The 20,369-nt window shown below is 37.2% G+C and overlaps 1 protein-coding gene across 3 annotated transcripts in view; it reads right to left on the bottom strand.

Annotated features, from left to right (window-relative positions):
- Positions 1-4,392: 4,392 nt before the first annotated feature.
- NUP35 (nucleoporin 35) overlaps positions 4,393-20,369 on the bottom strand; it is a 39,829-nt gene continuing 23,852 nt past the window's right edge. For all 3 annotated transcript variants that reach the window (XM_077883128.1, XM_077883127.1, XM_077883129.1), the window contains exons 5-9: positions 12,265-12,406; positions 9,069-9,138; positions 7,677-7,805; positions 6,449-6,613; positions 4,393-5,041 (exon numbers count right to left, since the gene is read on the bottom strand). In XM_077883128.1, the coding sequence (XP_077739254.1) occupies positions 4,964-5,041; positions 6,449-6,613; positions 7,677-7,805; positions 9,069-9,138; positions 12,265-12,406 (584 nt within the window). In that variant the 3' untranslated portion in view covers positions 4,393-4,963. The remainder of the gene's footprint in view (positions 5,042-6,448; positions 6,614-7,676; positions 7,806-9,068; positions 9,139-12,264; positions 12,407-20,369) is intronic.

The following is a 20,369-nucleotide window of genomic DNA, read 5'->3' on the forward strand; positions in this document are numbered from 1 at the left end:
GCGTCCCAAGCAACTGAAGCCAAATGACCTAAATACGAAAGAAACCGCACTAGGCCTCCACGGCACTGCCCCGTGAAGCATCCGGTTGCTGTCCTATTCCTCGAAGTATGGATCCACGTGATCTTAGGGAGATGTTTATTATTATTTTTTCAAGATTTCACACGTGTGTGTGTGTGTGAGCGGACAAGCGCAGGCACACACAACAGGAGGGCAGGGGCGGGGGGGAAGGGAGGGGGATCTGCAGCAGACCCCCGCTGAGCCCAGAGCCCCACCATGTGGGACCGTGGAGGGCGCCCTCCCGTGACCCTGAGAGCCTGACGTGAGCCCAGAGCTTGCCGAGCCACCGGGGTAGGACATGCGCTCTGCGGGCTCACCCTGTTCCAGTTGCTGTGTAACCTGTCTCCCTAAAATTGGGTTTACAGCACCCACGTCACTGTGTCTCCCAAGGTTGTGAGCTCAGGAAGGAAGAGGCTAGGCCCATGGGGTGCAAGCGGCTCTCCCAACGCGGTGCCGGCAGGGGGCTGCTGGGAGACGTGCGGCGGCCTCCCCTCCCCTTGTGGCAAATCAGGGCCTCAGAGCCCCAGGTACAAGCTGGTCCTGCACAGGCCAGTCTGGGGGCCAGTGGACATCACCCCCTACCCTGTGAACCCAACACCTGCACAGGAGACACAGACCCTGCCTCTCGGGGGCGCGGGGGGGAATGTCAAATCTGAAGGCATCCTTAATCTTCCACATACTCCTTTTTTTTTTTTTGAGACTAGTTAGCAGGCGGATTGACTGACTTGCTAACTACTCCATGATGGTTAACGATCAACGGGTCCTTACTACACGACAGGCGTCGACCTAAACGACTCACACCGTACCCATTCATTTAGTCCGAACGACCCCGTGAGAAAGACACTGACGTTATTACCATTTTGCTGATGAGGATGCGGAGGCACAGAGATGTAACTTGTCCAAGGTCCTGTAGCTTAGTAGACACAGGATTTTAAGTCTCACTCCAAAATCCACGCTCTTAATTATTGTCAAAAGCAAATTCTAAAATTCCAGTAACTTAGCCACTATTTTCTCACTAACCAGTTAGCAGCACAGGAACGTGGGCCGCACACACTATCAACGTTCACGGACGGTAAGTAAACACCCCGAGTCAGGAAAGTAAGTACTAGGTCCATTTCGTCAGCTATTGAAAATGATGTCAGATGGATTATTTTCACATTAAATCATGACCTACTTAAATGTTTAAGTTAAAATACGGATTCATTTCCTGACCTGCAGTTAATTTCCAAAACTGGGTCTCTGAGTTACAGCACTCAAGCTTTGGCTGCTTTAGCATTCAGAAATCTCCCAACTTAAGAATTTTAACTTCCAGCAGCTTACTACATCCAAGGAGAAATCCCAACTCTTGGAAAGCCTACCTGGACCACCGAACAATTTAGTTAGAATAGTGTTTAATTTTGTGGGGAGGGCGAGGGTGGAGGTTGGACTGGGGCACAGGGAAACTGCAGGTGCAACTGTTCCTTCACGAGTGGTGGTCACATGGTTACTCACCTCATATTCCATTCAGCTGCATTTTCATTTTCTGTATTCATGTCTTATTTGGTGATTAAAATGCTTTTTAAAAAGAAGGGAAACTAAAAAGGTTTTGCTTTACAGACAATTTAAAAAGATCACAAGCAGATACGCACCAAGCCTGAGGCCAGCTGCCCTCAGCCCTACTTTCCCAATAGGAGTCAATTCTTAGACCCAGAAGAAACAGGAAACGACTTACAATTGTGGAGAGAATTTTCAGGGCCCCAGCGAGGACATCCAGTAGCAGTTCCCCCAAGGCTTCCTCATTGCTCTTCTCCTGAAGAGAATCCCCCAGGAATTTTAAGGCCTGTTAGATACAAGGTCATAGGTGACCTGATGAACCCCAATGTTCTCACGGCTCCTGAAAAATGGCCCGTCAGTGGGCAAATCACGGTATGTAACCAGGAAACTCGATCATTCAAATAATGTGCATTGATGGCCTCAGGTTCATTAAAAAGTAAGTGGCACATACTCAGGCAATCCTGGAAAGGCAGGTGGGTGCCGGGGGTGGGAGGTAAAGCACAGAAGTCCAGCTTTACCACATGGGTGCGGTTCTGAAGCCCTACAGCGGGACATCCTGAGACATCTCTCTCCCAAGGACAAATTGTTGTACCTCGTTCCTCCCACCACTACAAGAGATGAAGCATGTGGTAGGCTGCTGGATTTTTGAGACTACACAAAATAGATGGGAAAACACTTCAACCTATCCCATAGGGGACCCGGAAGATTTTAGTGGAGCCACGGGGAGTGGACACCCGACACGTCTTAGCGCCAAAGCATCAATCACACAGCACAGCCGCGTGACCAGGGTGGCCCATCAGCTCAGTGTGGTCAGATCTGCTGGCCCCCAGCCCGGCCAGCGTGGCAATAACCCCCGACACATGCAGCACGGGGGCCAAGCAGGCCCACTGGCTCTGAAGTCTCATGAAATGGTGGCCCAGAACCCTACATCACGTACCCCCAAGATACTGACACCTCTCCCTCTGTTCACAGTCTACGACTTAGCCGGAGTTCACTACCATCAGCTAACGGGAGAAAAACTACAAGTTTCATTCACGGAGGGATGAGTTTCTGTACGCCGAACATGGACTGCTGCCGTGTTCGAGTGGACGAGAAAGACGGCAGCGAGGGAAGATCCACCCAGTGAGCTGAGCTTCAAGCAATGACGCTGGTCAGCACTCTGGTGGCGACGTGATGTCAAATTCAATGCTCACCGTAGACTTTGTGTCAACAGCTTCCCAGTAATTCAGCTCGTCTGAGCACATTCTCTGGTCCATTTCCCAGGAAGCGCTCAAGGAAAACATGTTTCCTGAACTCCTGCAAGCTGACGCCTGAGAAGTAATTTTTATGCTTCAAAATCACTTTTGTTAGAAATAAAATATTTTGTTCACATTTTCCCCAAGTATCTTAAATGTATTATTTTTACCTGGCACAGTGCTGTTTCTAAGTCACTTGCTGTTTTTATCTAGATACCCAAACCTGAAGTCTTTATATGAGAGAACATTCTCAGGTAGGCAGAGTGTTCTTTCAATACGTAGCTCCAAGTTTTTTAAAATTATTTTTTTTAGCAAAGTACACCTCCCTAGGAGAGCCCAAGTTCAGCATCTGCCTTGGGCTCAGGTCCTGATCCCAGGGTCCTGGGATCGAGCCCCACCTCCAGCCTTCTGCTTAGCGGGGAGCCTGCTTTTCCCTATCTCTCCACCTGCCACACACCTCCGCACCCCCATGCTTGTGTTTTCTGTCAAATAAAATCTTAAAAAAAAAAAAGTACTCCTCATATAATTCATTCTATTTAGGCTCTAAAGTTTGTCATTTTCTCATGAACCTTTTTACATCTTTCCTGATTTGTCTTTTAAGATTTTATTTAATTATTCATGAGAGACAGAGAGAGAGAGAAGCAGGGACACAGGCAGAGGGAGAAGCAGGCTCCATGCAGGGAGCCCGACGTGGACTCAATCCCAGGACCCCAGAGTCACGGCCTGGGCTGAAGGCAGACGCTCAACCACTGAGCCACCCGGGGATCCCCTTTCCAGATTTCTAAAGCCATCCTACTTTGACATTCTATTTCCTGTAAGACATTATCTGCTGTTTATCTGCTTTTGTGTTTATCCTAGTTTAGTCTTCATTTCTAAATTATTTTTCCTTTTATTTTTAGTACTTTCCTAAGTTTTTAAAATTCTGATTGATATTCATACTCTGTATCACTTTCAAAACATCTTAGAAGTCATTTTTAAATAATAGGTCATAGTTCAGATCTACTATGGGAATGTCTGGTGTTCAATGTCTTTAGGATATTTTGCTCCTTTTTCTTAACATCCATTTTTTTAAACAACTTTGCATGACTACAGTTTTATGTTACTTATTTTTGTATGAAATCAGCTTCTCTGAAATTGCAGAGTAACTTTTCTAGCTTTCTCAGTTTCCACTTCTGTAGTATTCTGTAGTATTGAAAAATACGGCACTTTGCTTTCTCAGATTTTCCTGGCTCTTTTCGTTCATTTTGGTTTTTGTAGTGTTTTTTTTTTTTTTTTAAATTGAGATGTAATTGACATGTAACACCGTGTAAGTTTAAGTCATACAATGTGTTCATTGGATATATTTACATCTTTCCTGGCTCTTTTTAAGTAAATGATGTAACGGATACAAAGCCAAGTAAGCTACTCAGATATAGCAAACAAGTACTCTTGATTTACCTCAGGTCATGACCTCAGGGTCCTGGGACTGAGCCCCTCATCCGGCTCCCCACTCAGCAAGGAGTCCTGCTGGTCTCCCTTCAACACTTCAACTTTTTTTAAATAGTTAATAAGTCACTTACAAAAATGGTTCAATATATATAATTGACAAAGTTTATTATCAAGAAACTTTAGTGGGTTTTTAAAAAGACTGTTTTGGTTTTAGAATACTGAAGGATGACAATCCACAATAGGACATATATAAACAAGATAATTAAAATATTAAATTAAAAGATCATAATTCAAATTGTTAAGTATAATCTTTGTGTCTTGTCAGAAGGAGCTGTACAAGTTACCCTTCATGAAATTCAGCCCATTAACTCCTGAAGACTACAAAGCCTCACGACAAATTCAATTAGATATTTTACAGTAATCAATGCTGAGTTTTTTGTGCTTAAGCATGCAATTATCACAGAAAGCACCAAATCCTATTTACAGGGATTTTTTTTTCTTTAAAACGTGTCTCAAGCATCTTTTAAAGTGCGAGCTACAAATATGCTGTATCCTTAAAGAAAAAGGCTTCTAAGGAAAGTATGAGCCAGCTTTCCAATACCGCCAAGAGTGGTTATATAACTAACCACAGGAAGTTGGCGGTACTCTGCTGACTCTGTTTTAGTGTAGCAGCCTCCTCCACGGTAGGTGAGTTCTCGGTTCTTACTATACTACCAGCCGAACATGTACTCCATTGCTTTGGATACAAGACTTTCATCTTTTTTTGGCGTTTGTCTGTCAGAAATAACCTATTCAAAAAAACATACACAATTGTTAGGTTATAGTTTCCTCAGTATCATAATCAATTCTTGACTTAAAAGCTAATTTAAAAGAATCGAACAGTTAAATCCATTTGTAGTACTGAATTGTATATTTAATTATTAATATCTGGATTTAGTCAGAACATCCTTTGCTTTAAAGGAAGGACAAAATCTTATTCCTTTGGCAAGACAAATTATATCTGCTCCTTATATCAGGAAACTGAACAAACACACAAAAGCTACAAGATTTTCTTTTTAATAGCCTATACACCCAGCACGGAGCCTAATGTGGAGCTTGAACTCATGACCCTAAGCTGAGATCAAGAGTTGGATGCTTATCCAACTGAGTCATCCAGGCACGCCCGGAGATGAGGATTTTAAAATACTGGTTTAGGGGCGCCTGGTTGGCTCAGTCAGTAGAACTTGTGACTCTTGATCTCAGTTGTGAGTTCAAGCCCCACACTGGGTATGGAGCCTACTTGGAAAATAAAAAAATAAAATAAAATACTGGCTTAAAAGAAAAACCTTAAGAAAAAAAAAAAAAAAAACAGTCCTAATCTCCAAATATCAAGGGAAATCCAAAGATTAAATCGTCACTGTCTTATTAAAGCATAGGGTAAAAACTTTTATTTGCTGTTTCAAGAACCATGTCTGTGGCTAGGCAAGTTCAGAACCTGGTTAATTAAGTAGGGTATAATATCACATCCTGAATGAGAGTCACAATACTTTTATCATTCTTCAATGTATACATGAACTTTCCCTTAAAATTCTTTGAAATGAGCAATTTTGAAATGGGAGCTGGTCAGTGGTTTTTCTGATAACTCTAACCTGAGGTTATTTGTGATGCCATCAGATTTAGTCATCAATTTTTTTTAAGATTTTATTTATTTATTCATGAGAGACAGAGAGAAAGGCAGAGACATACACAGAGGGAGAAGCAGGCTCCATACAGGGAGCCCAACATGGGACTCAATCCCGGCACTCTGGGATCACACCCTGGGCCGAAGGCGGGAGCTAAACCGCTGAGCCACCCAGGGATCCCTAGTCATCAGTTTTAACACAGTTTTTAATATTCCCTCATGCCAGAGATATTCACAAGAGAAACTTTTAATATATGCAAATATAACTTAGAAAAAATTAAAATAAACTCTCAAAATGTTTTAAAAAAATGGCAAAGTTTCAATGTAAGTTTTCAATTGGCCATAATTCTAATTTTTAAAATAGGAAATTTAAGAATGCAAAGTTTATAGGTATTTCAAGGCAATCACGTCAGTAAGAATTAACCATCAATCCAACGAAAAAGTTAAACATGCTATGCATTTCACCTTTTAAAAGTATATCTTTTAATAAATAAATACATAAAGTATATCTTTTTTTATCCAATTCTTAAAATACCTGATAGTCACTAGTAGAAGCTTTGTATGCTGTAGCAAGAGGTCTCATAGTAGAAATCCTAGGAGTACTTCCAGGTTGGGTTGGTGTACCTAAGGTTTTGATTGGTGGTGTAAAGGCTAGAGATGGAGATGATAAAGCACATCTGTCATTGTTTTCCATAACACTCTGGAGAAATAAAGATAAAGAACTTCTCTGTTTATAAACATAACATGTTATCTATCATCCACTATTACATCATACTTAAAAAGAAAACTTTATTTTTTTTTAAGATTTTATTAATTCATGAGAGACACACAGAGAGCGAGAGGCAGAGACACAGGCAGAGGGAGAAGCAGGCTCCATACAGGGAGCCCGACATGGGACTGGATCCTCGGTGTCCAGGATCACGCCCTGGGCTGAAGGCGGTGCTAAACCACTGAGCCACCTGGGCTGTCCAAAAAGAAAACTTTAATAAAAGGGGCATCTTTTCTTTGATCTAATTAACCTTTCAAATAATTTTAGCCTTGATAAAGCAATGTATGCTTTTTAGCTAGTTTTTGATACACAATGCTCGGCCAGAAAATCCACTTCAATACTTGATCAAAACAACTAGAGACTCACAACAGCAAAAATCTAACAAACTACTATGAAAAAACACAAGGAAGAAAAAGCAGAATCTTGGGGAAATCCTGGGGTGAGGAGAGGAATAAAGTCCAGTGTTACTTAGTAGCTAGGAACCCCAGATTCTCCTCTATAAGCATCCGTTACAACACAATATAATAATTACATAACTAAAAAAGCTTCAGCCATTTAATAGTTAATCCTTTTAACCATTCCAGTGAAATATTTCGTTCTACTGAAATAGCAGCATTCTTTTAAAGTATTTAAGGAATTTGAAAAAAAAAAAAGTATTTAAGGAATTTGATGTTGCTTTGCACAACAGAATGAGAAGTTAAGAAACCTAAAATCTAGGTCTCACCTTTAAAAACACACTCTGGATAAGTTACTTAAATCCTCTTGGCCTCTTTATCTGTAAAATTAAGGGGCCAGTATGGATTATTTCTAAATTCTAAAGTCTTGTGACTACATTTTTGGCTTCCCATGAAAACAGTACTGTAACACCATCACATTTTACAAAGCAAGAAAAAGGGGCATAGTGCAGCCAAGTGGCATAACCGTCAATGTCAATGCTTAGACCCATGCTCTCCGTATAGATTAAGCCACTTTCCTTACATCAGCAATAACTTACTTTATCTATACATGGTTTTACACCGATCATGATGGACTCTCCAAAAATCCTCCCATCTTTGCTTAAGGCTTTCCGGGCCTGCAGTTTAGATTGATAACGAATATGCATCCAATTTCCTGTGTTAGACATCTGCAAAGAATGAAGTTGTTTTTTAAAACATAAGAAATATAAAATCTAAGAAATGAATTCTGTTAGAAAATACAAATATATAAAGATATATCTGCTTCCACTTTTTTTTTTAAGATTTTATTTATTCATGACAGACACAGTGAGAAAGGCAGAGACACAGGCAGAGGGAGAAGCAGGCTCCCTGCAGGGAACCTGCTGTGGGGCTCCATCCCAGGACCCCGGGATCAGGACCTAAGCCAAAGGCAGATGCTCAACCACTGAGCCACCCAGGAGCCTCTGCTTCTACTTTTTATTTAATGCCCCATTATAAGCCGTATGCTAGGATTGAAAAAAAACCCTATTAAACAATTTCAATAATTTCTACCTAACCCTCAATTCTCTATCAAAAATATCTGGCAAATATTGGAGTTCCTAGCTCAGTCATTAATAAGCATATGACTCTTAATTTTGGCTCAGGTCATGACCTCAGGGTCCTGGGATCAAGCCCCATATGGGGCTCTACACTCAGCGAGGAGTCTGCTTGTCCCTCTCCCTCTGCTCCTTCCCCATCTCGTGCACACGCGCACTCTCTCTCTCTCAAATAAATAAATAGAATAGAAAAATAGAATAGAATAGAATAGAATAGAATAGAATAGAATAGGATAGGATAGGATAGGATAGGATAGGATAGGATAGGATAGGTGGCAAATATTCTCTGAAAGTAAACTAATTCCCAAAAAGATACTTGTTTCTTATAAATAGGCTTTATTAACACTATTAAGTTTATAAAAATTATACTCATCAATCTAATTTTCTGTAGGAGTTAGTCAATCCCTGCTAACAGAAAAAAGATTTGTTATTCATAACTTGTTATAGGTAAAGCAAGGTAAGATACTTTTTCAAAAATGTTCAACATAAGGTTAAAAAAAACCCTAAGAACTCTGTACATCAGGAACTTCTCTCTTTTCCTTTATCTCCAATAAAACAAGCTCATACTGGAAGACAGTAATATAAATATTTCCCATAATTTTTGTTAAAAGAGACTGTGAACTATTTAAGGGTGGGAGTCTGAAATTCTCATTCTCTTGTTTATCTTCTCTATCCCTTTTTATCAACTACTATGCAACTTCTACCCTTCTACACTCCAACAGATATATTAAATGAAAATTTAAGAAAGAAAAACTTTAGTTTGGAAAAAGTAGACAGTATTCAGCAGCAAAGTTTCCCTCAATTCACAGTTGGTTTTTTTTTCATACTAAATCTTGAACTGAAAAGAAGCCTTACCACATGTTTTAAGATATTCCCATATTGTGCAAATTGTAATAATATATAGGAAGCAGATGCTTGAGGAAACCTGAAAAAAGAATTGTCCAAATAGTCAACTTCCATAACAAATACAAATGCAAATTAACATACTTGTAAGTGTTTTAAGATACGGTCCCAAGAGACTAAAATATTAAGGAAACCCCTGATTGTTGTTTCCCCCATGTCAGCTAAATCTATCATTGCCTGTCACCCAAAAACAAATATGTTAAAATTAGTTTTGACTCAGCCATTCTTCTCCATCCCTATATTCCATGTATGAAATCTCTAAAATTCCACTCCCACTGCCTTACCATGCCCAAAGAACTAAGAACTTGCAGCTCTGTATATATTTTGCAAGAGTGTGTGAGCATGTATATAGGAGTATGTGTGAAATACTGAGGTATACTATGGTTATTAAAAGGAAACGAATTTTAAATTATATAGTCCTTATTACACATTGAGCACCAATTGAAAATTCAGAAATTTAGTTCTCAAACAAAAATGAAAGTCAGTACCAAGTATCAATGGTATAGAAACATTTAAAAGGATGGTTACCAAGATTTTAATAGCCAAAATCTGAGAAAATTGTGATTTTCATTTTCTCCTTTATAAAATTCTGTATGGTTTAAATATTTTATCAGACATTACTATTATAATCCAAACAATAAAGTTATTTTAAGTTGAAAATCTGGAGTTCTCTTAACCAACAGCTTCAGTTAGGGAGGACTTGAGACAAACCATAAGAGACCCTTAATCAAGCAAACAAACTGAGGGTTGCTGGAAGTGAAGTGGGTGGGGGAATGGAGTAACTGGGTGATGGACATTAAGGAGAGCACATGATGTAAAGAGCACTAGGTATTATATAAGACTGATGAATCACTGACCTCTACCTTTGAAACTAGTAATATATTATATGTTAATTAACTGAATGTAAATAAAAAATTTAAAAATTTAAAATAAAGAAGGAAAAAAACCTAAGGAAAAAACGGAGTCACAAAAATAAATGAGACATGTACATATTAAAATGTGAGTAAAATACTCACTGCATTCAAGACTCAAATTTTATAAGATTTCTAACCTTTTTTTTTTTAAGATTCCTAACCTTAAAGTAAAGCAACAAGTGCCTATAAACCAGAGCTGAAGAAAATAAAAATGAAAGAAAAATAATGGTTGCAGTAGGAGGTATTTGAAAAATAAAATGTAGTTCTAAGACCCTAGGACCACTCTGAATGGAAACATTCCAATATTCTGTAAAAGAAGTACCCTAAAACAATGAATGAATGAATGATGACCCTGAGTCAACAGGAAAAAGTTAAATTATCAAAGAAAGAACATACATATTTTAGATATACTACCCTATAAATGATCAAATTATTAAATGTTTCAGGGTGGGGTTGAGTGGGTGACGGGCACTGAGGGGGACACTTGACGGGATGAGCACTGGGTGTTATTCTGTATGTTGGTAAATTGAACACCAATAAAAAATTAATTTATTAAAAAAAATAAAAAAATAAAAAATAAACACATACTGTTAAAGGGTAAAAAAAAAAAAAAAAGAAAATGTTTCAGTTCTTGCAATCAAACTCATATGGTTACTAAACATAAAACCAACAGAAAATTAAGAGGTATGAAAGTGTTGATCTTAAAAATGAAGAAAAAGACTAGCAGAAGAACTTCAAGTAATTTATCCACTTACTGAGAAATCTAAAAGAGACACCATTAATACTGAGCCTCAAAAACAGACTTAAGGGTGGACGTCCAAGTTCAAAAACACAGCCATGCCATGAAAGAATATGAAAATTTAAATAAAGAAAAAAAAATCAAGAGGCCATCCAATTGCTGTGGGCTAAGCATGATCTTTCTGGAGAATAAGAGAAAGCAATGATCCTAATTTGTCACCTAAACAGGATCAGTAACAAAGAATCTGTGGTAGGTTACACACAGAACAGGTGTCAAGTATTGCCTTAGAAGAAAAATTGCAGCTGGGAAGTGGAAAAAAAAGGACAAAAGTGGGAAGGACAAGTTTTCACTGTAGATTCTTATAATTCCTTTGAATTTTTAAATTTTAAATAAATTGAACATATAAAGTCCACCAACATTTACTGTGTATTGTTCAAGAAGCTCATGTGTTATTTTTATACTTCTTATCCCAAAACTAAATATAGTAAGATCCAGTATCAGTATGACACATCACACTTTCAAAAGCAACCTTACGTAGTATGGTAGTACGGTATGAACAGTAACAGCTTAAAAATCAAAGACCTAAGGTTTTTTGCGGACACTTTACTTAGAACTAGATGTAAACCTCTGAATAAGTCATTTAACCTACTACTTTGGTTTTCTCATATGTAAATAATGCAATGTGATCTCCAAAAGCTATAAAGTACTTTTTTTTAATCTAATAATCTATTCAAAATGCATCTAGGGCTGTCATGTACAATTTCTATTAATACTCAATATCTTGTGACTATTAAGTACCAACCTTGGGATACAGTATGTATGTATATGTATGTATACATATACACACACATATGAAATTCGATTTTAGTTCCAAACTGGTTAAGTCCAATATAAGCAGAGAAATAACCACTACAAAGAAAGGAACTCCTAAAGTCTAAAGATGCAATACTATTCCATTATCCAACAAATAGGCTTAAGAGAAAAGAATGTGAGAACTGGCAAACAGATAAACACAAATACTGAACGCTTGTTCAGAGGGGTACCTGGGTAACTCAGTTAAGTGTCTGACTCCTGATTTCAGCTCAGATCATGACCTCAGGGTTGTGAGATCGAGCCCTACTTCAGGCTCCATGCTCAGCACGGAGCCTGCTTAAGATTCTCTTTCCCCCTCTCCCTCTGCCCTTCCCCTCCCTCTTTAAATAAATAAACAAAAATTTTAAAAAACAATATGCATGCTGAAGTGTCAGGATAAATGATTGGTAGTGATGTGTGCAACTTACTCTGAAATGTACCAACAAAAAAGGATGAGCTAATGGAAGATAAAATGAATGTAAGTAAAAAATTAACTGTAAAAGCCAGGTGGTGGGTATACAACCATCTGCTGTGCAATTTTTTTTGATATGTTTGATATAATGTTTATTATAAATGTTGGAGAAGGTTTTTTTTCTTTTCTTTTTTTTTTTTTCTGGAAGAGTAAATTATTCAGAAACCTTACCCAAACACAGTCACCCAAGTGTCATCAAGGTGATCTTCAGAAGTCAGAGAATCTCCTTGAGTATAAAAAGGATCCAGCTGTGCAGGAGATAATGTTGTCTTTCGTGGTTGACCAATGTTTGCTGGACTAAACATACTTTGCCCTATATTAGTATATTTAGTAAGTTAGTTACAAATATAAACATCTTGGTTTATTTTAAATCAAAGCTCTCAGTTTAAAATGAAAAAATACACATTAAAAGTTGGCAATTGCATAAATATTTCAAAATATACAACTGTAATCAAATGATAATTTTATACTACCGTACAATTTCAGAGCTCATTAATAATTGAGTATAACTTATAATCTTGCAAAAGTTTTATTATTTATTATAAATTTACTAATGTTTTAATTTTCAGTTAAGCCTACACCAGAAGGATCTCCAATCAACCTCAAGGACTTCTACTAGATTCATATTCCAAAGTACCACTTTCATCACAAAACCTTTGCCTTAAAAATATGCAATAACTCACTACCTACAGAAAAACCTAAATGCCTTGGCCTCCACAAAATAGTTCCAACCTTACTTTTTCAATATTCCCCTAAAGAGTATCTACCCTAGTTCCTGAGATATAAATGCAGTTTTGTTTTCTTTTATTCAGGTCATTTCTTTCTGAAATTTCTAACACTGTTTTCTGCTTATCCTTCAACAACAACTACCAATTAATGAGTACTGCTACATCGCCAAAAGGCCAAGCTAAATGCTTTACAACATGTTCATTTTATTTCAGAGGCACCATTATACTAAGACCACACATTTCTGAGAAGCAGAGATTATTCCTTCATCTTTGGAGTAGTAATAATGAGTCAAACAAAAATATTTTTACAGCACTTAACTATGCACCAAGCAGAGGTGCCTGGGTGGCTCAGTTGGTTAAGCATCAGACTTTTAATTTCAACTCAGGTTATGATCTTAGAGTCATGAGATTGAGCCCCTCATCGGGCTCCATGCTAGGCACAGAACCTGCTTGGGATTCGCTCCTTCCCTCTCCCTCTGTCCCTCCCCACACTAGCTTATGCCTCCGCCCTACCAAAACACACTAAGCATATTCTAGGTTATTGAAGAGACAGTAGTGAACAAGTTAGGCTAAAATAAACAAAAACCCCACCTATCTCTAATACAACTTAGATTCTAATGGAAGACAGGCAAACAAGTGAATAAAGTATATTAGAAAACAGAAGCTCCTACAGAAAAATAAACAGATAAAGCAGAGAAGGGATACAGAAGTGTGTGTGTGTGTGTGTGTGTGTATATAGAAGGGCTAAATGAAAAAAAATATTTCACTGAGGTGCCATTAAAACAAAACCCTGATAGAAATAGAAGTCAGAACATGCCAATATCTGAAGAAGTAAATGTTAACCGGGGAAAAAAATCTTGTACAAAGGCCCTAAGAAAGGATATGACTGGTGTTTGATGAACAGTAAGAAAACCAGTATTTGCATGGTAAGGAGGGGCATTTGAGGTGAAAACAAGTATATTAGCACAGAGGTAACTAGAAGCAGATCATGAAAAAAACCTTTGTGAACCACTGTAAATAAAGCCTCTGGCTTTCACCTCAAATGAGTTGGGAAGCCAAAGGAAAATTGTGAGCAAAAGTGACACAACAGGAGAAAAATTTTGAAATAATGAACAGCAGCAATTTATTTGGAGTACTTATTATACCATTTTTACATGTACAATTTTATTTTTTTTTAAGATTTTATTTATTTATTCATGAGAGACAGAGACAGGCAGAAACACAGGCAGAGGGAGCAGCAGGCTCCATGCAGGGAGCCCAATGTGGGACTCGATCCCAGGACCCCAGGATCACGACCTGAGCCAAAGGCGTCTAGACGCTCAACCACTGAGCCACCCAAGTGCCCCAATTTTATTTAATTCTAACAATCTTATAAGATAGGTCCTATTAGTAACTCCACTTAACAAATTAGGAAACAGGGAATGTTAATGTCTAGAAGGGCAGCTGGAATTCCAATCTACATGATCCAAATTCAAAGTATAAGCTCTTAGGAAGTAGCCTAGTTAACACTTGTATTTACTCCAGCAGCGGTTTGTAAAAGTGTGCACTAGAGACCAAGAGCTCCCTATGATCCCTCTCACAAGATCAGCCAAGTCGTAATTATTTTCATAGTCATTTAAGGTTTCATTTGCCTTTACACTCTCACTCTCTCATGAGTGTACGGTGAACCTTTCCAGAGGATACCTGGTGTGATACAATCAACTGAGATTGAATACAGAAGCAGATAGGAGATTTCAGCTATTATTTTAGGCCAAACATCAAAATCTGAAAAGCACAAAGCAATGTCACTCTTCTCATAAGAATCTTTTCTTGTAGAAAAATATTTTATTTTTAAAAAAAAGGTTACTTAGGTTTATATGAAACAAATTACTTTTAGATGAATTAATACATACTGCAAAATAGTTTTAATTTCTAATGCAGTAAATAAACATCAATAGCTATAATCCAAAAGCTCTTTGGGCTTTAATTTCTAAGTATATTAAGGACCCAAGGGGCCCCTGAGTGGCTGTCAGTTGAGCATCCTACTCTTGATATCAGCTCAGGTCACGATCTCAGGGTGGTGGGATGCAGTCCTGAGTCAGGCTCTGAGCTTGGCAGGAGTGGGCTTGAGGGTTCTCTCCTTCCTCCTCTCCCCCCACACCCTCTCTGATAGTAGAAATAAGTAAATCTTATTTAATAGGGGTATAAAGGACCCTGAAACTAAGAAGTCTGAGAACAAGTGTTCTACAGGGCCTTGTACATGATTCACAATCCATGTGCTAACTTCTAGAGGCTCTCTGCTCAGTACATTCTAACTGTGTATCCACTGCCTGGTCATTTGTCCTGAATGCCCAACGGAGTTGGAAATCAACCTAAAATCATTTCAAAGTGTTTGTAGTCAAATGGAGCTTTCAAAGTATGCTCTTTTTTTTTTTAAGATTTTATTTATTTATTCATGAGAGACATAGAGAGAGAGAGAGAGAGAGAGGCAGAGACACAGGCAGAGGGAGAAGCAGGCTCCATGCAGGGAGCCCAATGTGGGAACTCAATCCCGGGTCTCCAGGATCACACCCTGGGCGGAAGGCAGGCGCTAAACCGCTGAGCCACAGGGACCCCCTCAAGGTATGCTCTTAAAACACATAAAAGAGGAGGGACAAAGTTACTGTGTTAAGTTTCATAAAAGGCCATATACTCTATTATCCTGATCGGAGTTTTACAATGCAAATAAAAAATTCTCAAAGATTATTCAATAAAGAAAGATTTATTTGTAACTTTATTCAACCCAATATCTCCTATACTTTAATGACATTTTACCTTCATAAAACACATACTTTGGTAAATGGTGATCGTGAGTTGAGTATATCCTAAATGATATCGTGAGTTGATTAATGGGAGAACTTACACGAAATGTTATTAGGAAATGAGTAATAAAGCTATTCCAATCCAAAGCTGAGATACAAAAAGGGTAACTGAGTTTTCCTATTTATAAATACAGAATGATTTTCTCCGAACCACACAGAAAGTTCTCTTAACAAACATATTCGGGATCCCTGGGTGGCGCAGCGGTTTGGCGCCTGCCTTTGGCCCAGGGCGCGATCCTGGAGACCCGGGATCGAATCCCACATCAGGCTCCCGGTGCATGGAGCCTGCTTCTCCCTCTGCCTATACCTCTCTCTCTCTCTCTCTCTCTCTCTCTCTCTGTGACTATCATAAAAAAAAAAAAAAAAAAAAACATATTCAATGACCAGTCACAGTGACACACTGTTAATCCATAACAAAGTAGTACTGGAGTTAAGTTATTCTCCAGATATACCACTCAAAAGGTCAAACTAAATTTTAAAAAGAAAAATCCTAAACATCCCCCCAAAATTTATTTGGGGATATTATTATTTTATTTTAGATCCTCATGTTCCAATTGCTAGTGAATTACAAAAAAATATGAAAATATCTTTAATGTACGGGGAGAGAAGGAAGTACAGCATCTTGCTTTTAGGAAGGCATCATGTGATCCTGGCAGGAGCCCAGAACAAGACTGGACTGAATAGCAGAAGGCTAGTGTTGCTACCCCTGGACCAATCATTGATCTTGGTAGAGAGCATCATGGGAAGATGAGATGGAAGACAGTAAATGGGTTTGTAGTTAGTTCACACTGTAGTTCTATTATTTATTGTCACAACTAGAGGGAATTACTGAACCTCACTTCCTAAATATTACAACAACAAAAATAAAAACAGTAACAGTATAATGATAATTGCTAGCAAATATATATCCTATATATTCAAGGTGCTGTTACAGGTTCTTTTGCATGCATTCATATTTAATCCTAAAAGGAATTCTATGAGATAGAACCTACCTTCCACATTTTACATATGAGGAACACAAAACACAACTGTATATAAAACACCTATCCAACATAGTTGAAGATTAACTGAAAGAGCATGTTTAATAGATTCAATAAATATTAGTTTCCATTTTATGAGGCCAGTATTATTCTGATGCAAAAGCTGGATTAAAATCAGATGATCATCAACAGAAGTAGAAAAAGCTTTTGACAAAAATGTAACGTCTTCTCATGATAAAAATGCTCAAATGGATACTTCAACATAATAAAGGCCATATTTGTCAAGTCTACATTTCACATATTCAGTGGTGAAAGGTAGAAAGTTTTTCCTCTAAAATAAGGAAGAAAGAAGTGTGCCCACTTATCACTCCTTTTGACATACTACTGCAAGTCCTAGCCAGAGCAACCAAGCAAGAAAAAAATAAAAAATAAAACACATCTAAATTGGAAAGAAGGCTGCAAAACTGTTTTTGCATATAAAATGATCTCATACATGGAAAATCTTCAAGACGCCACTAAAAAACTTTTAGAAGTAATTAATGGATTCAGTAAAGTTGCAGGATACATAATCACACAGAAATCAGTTGCATTTCTACACACTAATAACAAAATTAAAAATATGTAAGACAATCTTCTTTAAAATATCATTCAAGAACAATACATAGGAATAAATTTAACTAAGGAGGTGAAAGATTTTTATACTGTAAACCACAATACTTTGATGAAATAAACTGTACAGACACAAATGGAAAGAATCCCAGGGTCATAAATAGGAAGAATTAATATTGTTAAAATCCATACTTATCAAAGCCATCTACAAAATCATCAGCAAGATGAAAAAGGCAACACATGGAATGGGAGAAAATATTCACAAACCATGTATCTGATAGAGGCTACTCTCCAAAATATATAAGGAACTCCTACAACTCAACAGAAAAAAAAAAAAATTTTAAGCAGAGGAACTGAATAACATTTTTCCAAGGAAGACATATAGTCAACAGAGACCAAAAATGGTGCTTAAAATCACTAACCATCAGGGAAATGCAAATCAAAACCACAGAGATATCATCTCATACCTTTTAGAAAGGCTATCTTCAGAAAGATAAGAGCTAGGATTTGAAGAAAAGGAAAACCTTGTATTCCTTTTCAAATATAAATGGTACAAATATAAATTGGTACAGCCACTATGGAAAACTGTATGGAGGCTTCTCAAAAATTACAAATAGCACTATCATATGATCCAGCAATCCCCACTTCTGGGTATATATCCAAAGAAAATGCAAACAGGATCTTGAAATTGCACTCCCATGTTCCTGGCAGCATTACTCACAACAGCCAAAATATGGAAACAATCAAAGTGTCCCTCATTGGATGAATGGATAAAGAAGGGGTGGCACATATATGGATGTTTTTCAGGCATGAGAAGGGGGAAATCCCACTATTTGCAAAACAAGGATAGATCCTGAGGACATAATGTTAAGAAAAAGAAGTCAGACAAAGAAAAGACAAATACTCCATGATCTCACCTTTATGTGGAATGTAAAAAAAGCCCAACTCAGAGAAAGAAAGAGTAAAGGTTACTATGGCCTGGGGGCTGTAGAATATGGAGAGATGTTAGTCAAAGGATACACACTTCTAGTCCTAATACTAGTAAGATCTTGGGAGGTAAAGAACACCACAGTGGTTATTATTAATGATACTGTATTATATACTTGGAAGAAAGTTAACTCCATGATCACTTTGTAATATGTGTGCCAAATAAACACAGTGCATACCTTAAACTTACACAATGTTTTATGTCAACTATATCTTGAACTTATAATACATGTTTCCCTTAGTTACTATATCCATAAGACTTACTCCAATTGGTTACTCCAATAATCAAAAGGAACAGTGGTAGATAAGAACAAAAGTTAACTGTTTAAACAATATAGAACTTCAATATAAATGATGTACTTGGTACAATTATTCTTTTACACTGAAGGAAAAAATATACTCAGAGTCAAGTCTAAAAAAAGACTTCCAGGAATGATGTCTAACTCTTGCTTCCAAATGGCACCAAACCAAAACTATACCCTCAACAGGATCAAAAGTTAAAGGTATCAATTAATTAAAAACTATAGTGTAACTATATTCTAACCACAGAGGAAAAAATATGGTCACTTAAAGATCTGAAAATTCTTAACTCTTTAGTACACCATACAACTTGAATCCACACACTTCACTTGGACTCAAGTTTAGAAACCTACAATTAATCTAATTTAACCTAATTTAGCCATTAAAGTAATGCAGCCTTTCCTTCAGAAAAAAAACTGTTTCAGATCACCTCAGATCTATAAGGCTCATTAAAGTACCTATTTAATTCAGAACACTATCTTAGACACTACTAGAAAACAAGGAAAGATGCTCAAGACTGCTTATGTTCAGTCGTCAAGTCACCAGGTTAATAAGAAACAGCTCAGCAGCCAGAAAGCTTGAAAAATATTCAAATATTTTTTAAAAAAGCAATCAAGCAAGTGAAGATATGCAATCATTATTAACTCTAGAGAAAACAAAAAAGCATACAAGAAGGAAATGGAATCTCAGTATATATTACATGGGTCAGTCTCATAGACTTATCTTTTAAACCCAAATTCATCCTTACAAAAAAGACAGTACAATTTATTGGGGAAAAAAAAATCAAACTATATACATGATATATAATACATTTAACAATTATTCTTCTTTTCAACATCACAGATGCATTTAATAAGTACAACACATTTTTAAAATCAGGATGATTTAAAATGAACATGCTACTTTGACAACTGTCGGCTTACCAGCTAACTTATCAACTATCCCCTTTAGGAAATAAGCAAAAGCACACAAAAGATACCTTTAAATAAATTTAGTTTTTACTACAAAGACACGCCTTTAACATAGAAAAGTTAGTAAATGGTATTTTAGTATAAAATCTGAAGCCAATTCCAATTTTTTATGTTGTATATTGCCATTAAAAAAGGTTCAATTTACTTATGCTACATCATGTAATAACCTTCAAGCAAGAAATTAAATGAAGGCTCAAAATGAGACAACCATTATGACCTTTAAAAATAAAACAAATCAAAATTAAGTCTCAAACGAATAAGCAATCTAATTTTTGCCCCGTCAACTACTCTGAAAAACATAATTACTTATACATAATCTAAAACTATTTACATAACTTTAGCATAATTGCCCCCCACCTTGTTAATGTTTAATTGCTCCACTGATTTTACTTCCTTTCAATCAGACTTCTGGTACCCACATGCTAAGCTCTGTAAAATGAAAATAAAGTACACCTATCAAACCACATCAAATTGGACTGTAATGTGTCTCCCTTGGTAAATCACTATTCAAACACTCTTCATAAGATCAAATTAAAGCAGAGGGCAAAAGACCTTATTACTCTTTATGAAATGTCTTCAATTAAAGAACAGATTCAATTATTTCAAAATAGGCCACTAACATAAATGAAAAAAAAAAAAGAGTGGTAAATTTTAAACAGATGCATGGCATAAGAAAGGTGGGAAAGAGAGGTTCCTGGTACTGTTGTTCCCTTCTTACCATGAAACAATGTAGCACAAGGTATAGTAAAGAATTTAGCCTCAGCCCAAAGAAAGGTCTGGCCTTTGTTCAGGTTCTCAGGAGGTAACCTCAAAACCCTAGGAATTCCGGGGGAGACAGGAGTATTTGTGTTATTCATGGCT

Source organism: Canis aureus, chromosome 34 (assembly GCF_053574225.1).
Source record: "Canis aureus isolate CA01 chromosome 34, VMU_Caureus_v.1.0, whole genome shotgun sequence".
Taxonomy (NCBI): Eukaryota; Metazoa; Chordata; class Mammalia; order Carnivora; family Canidae; genus Canis; species Canis aureus.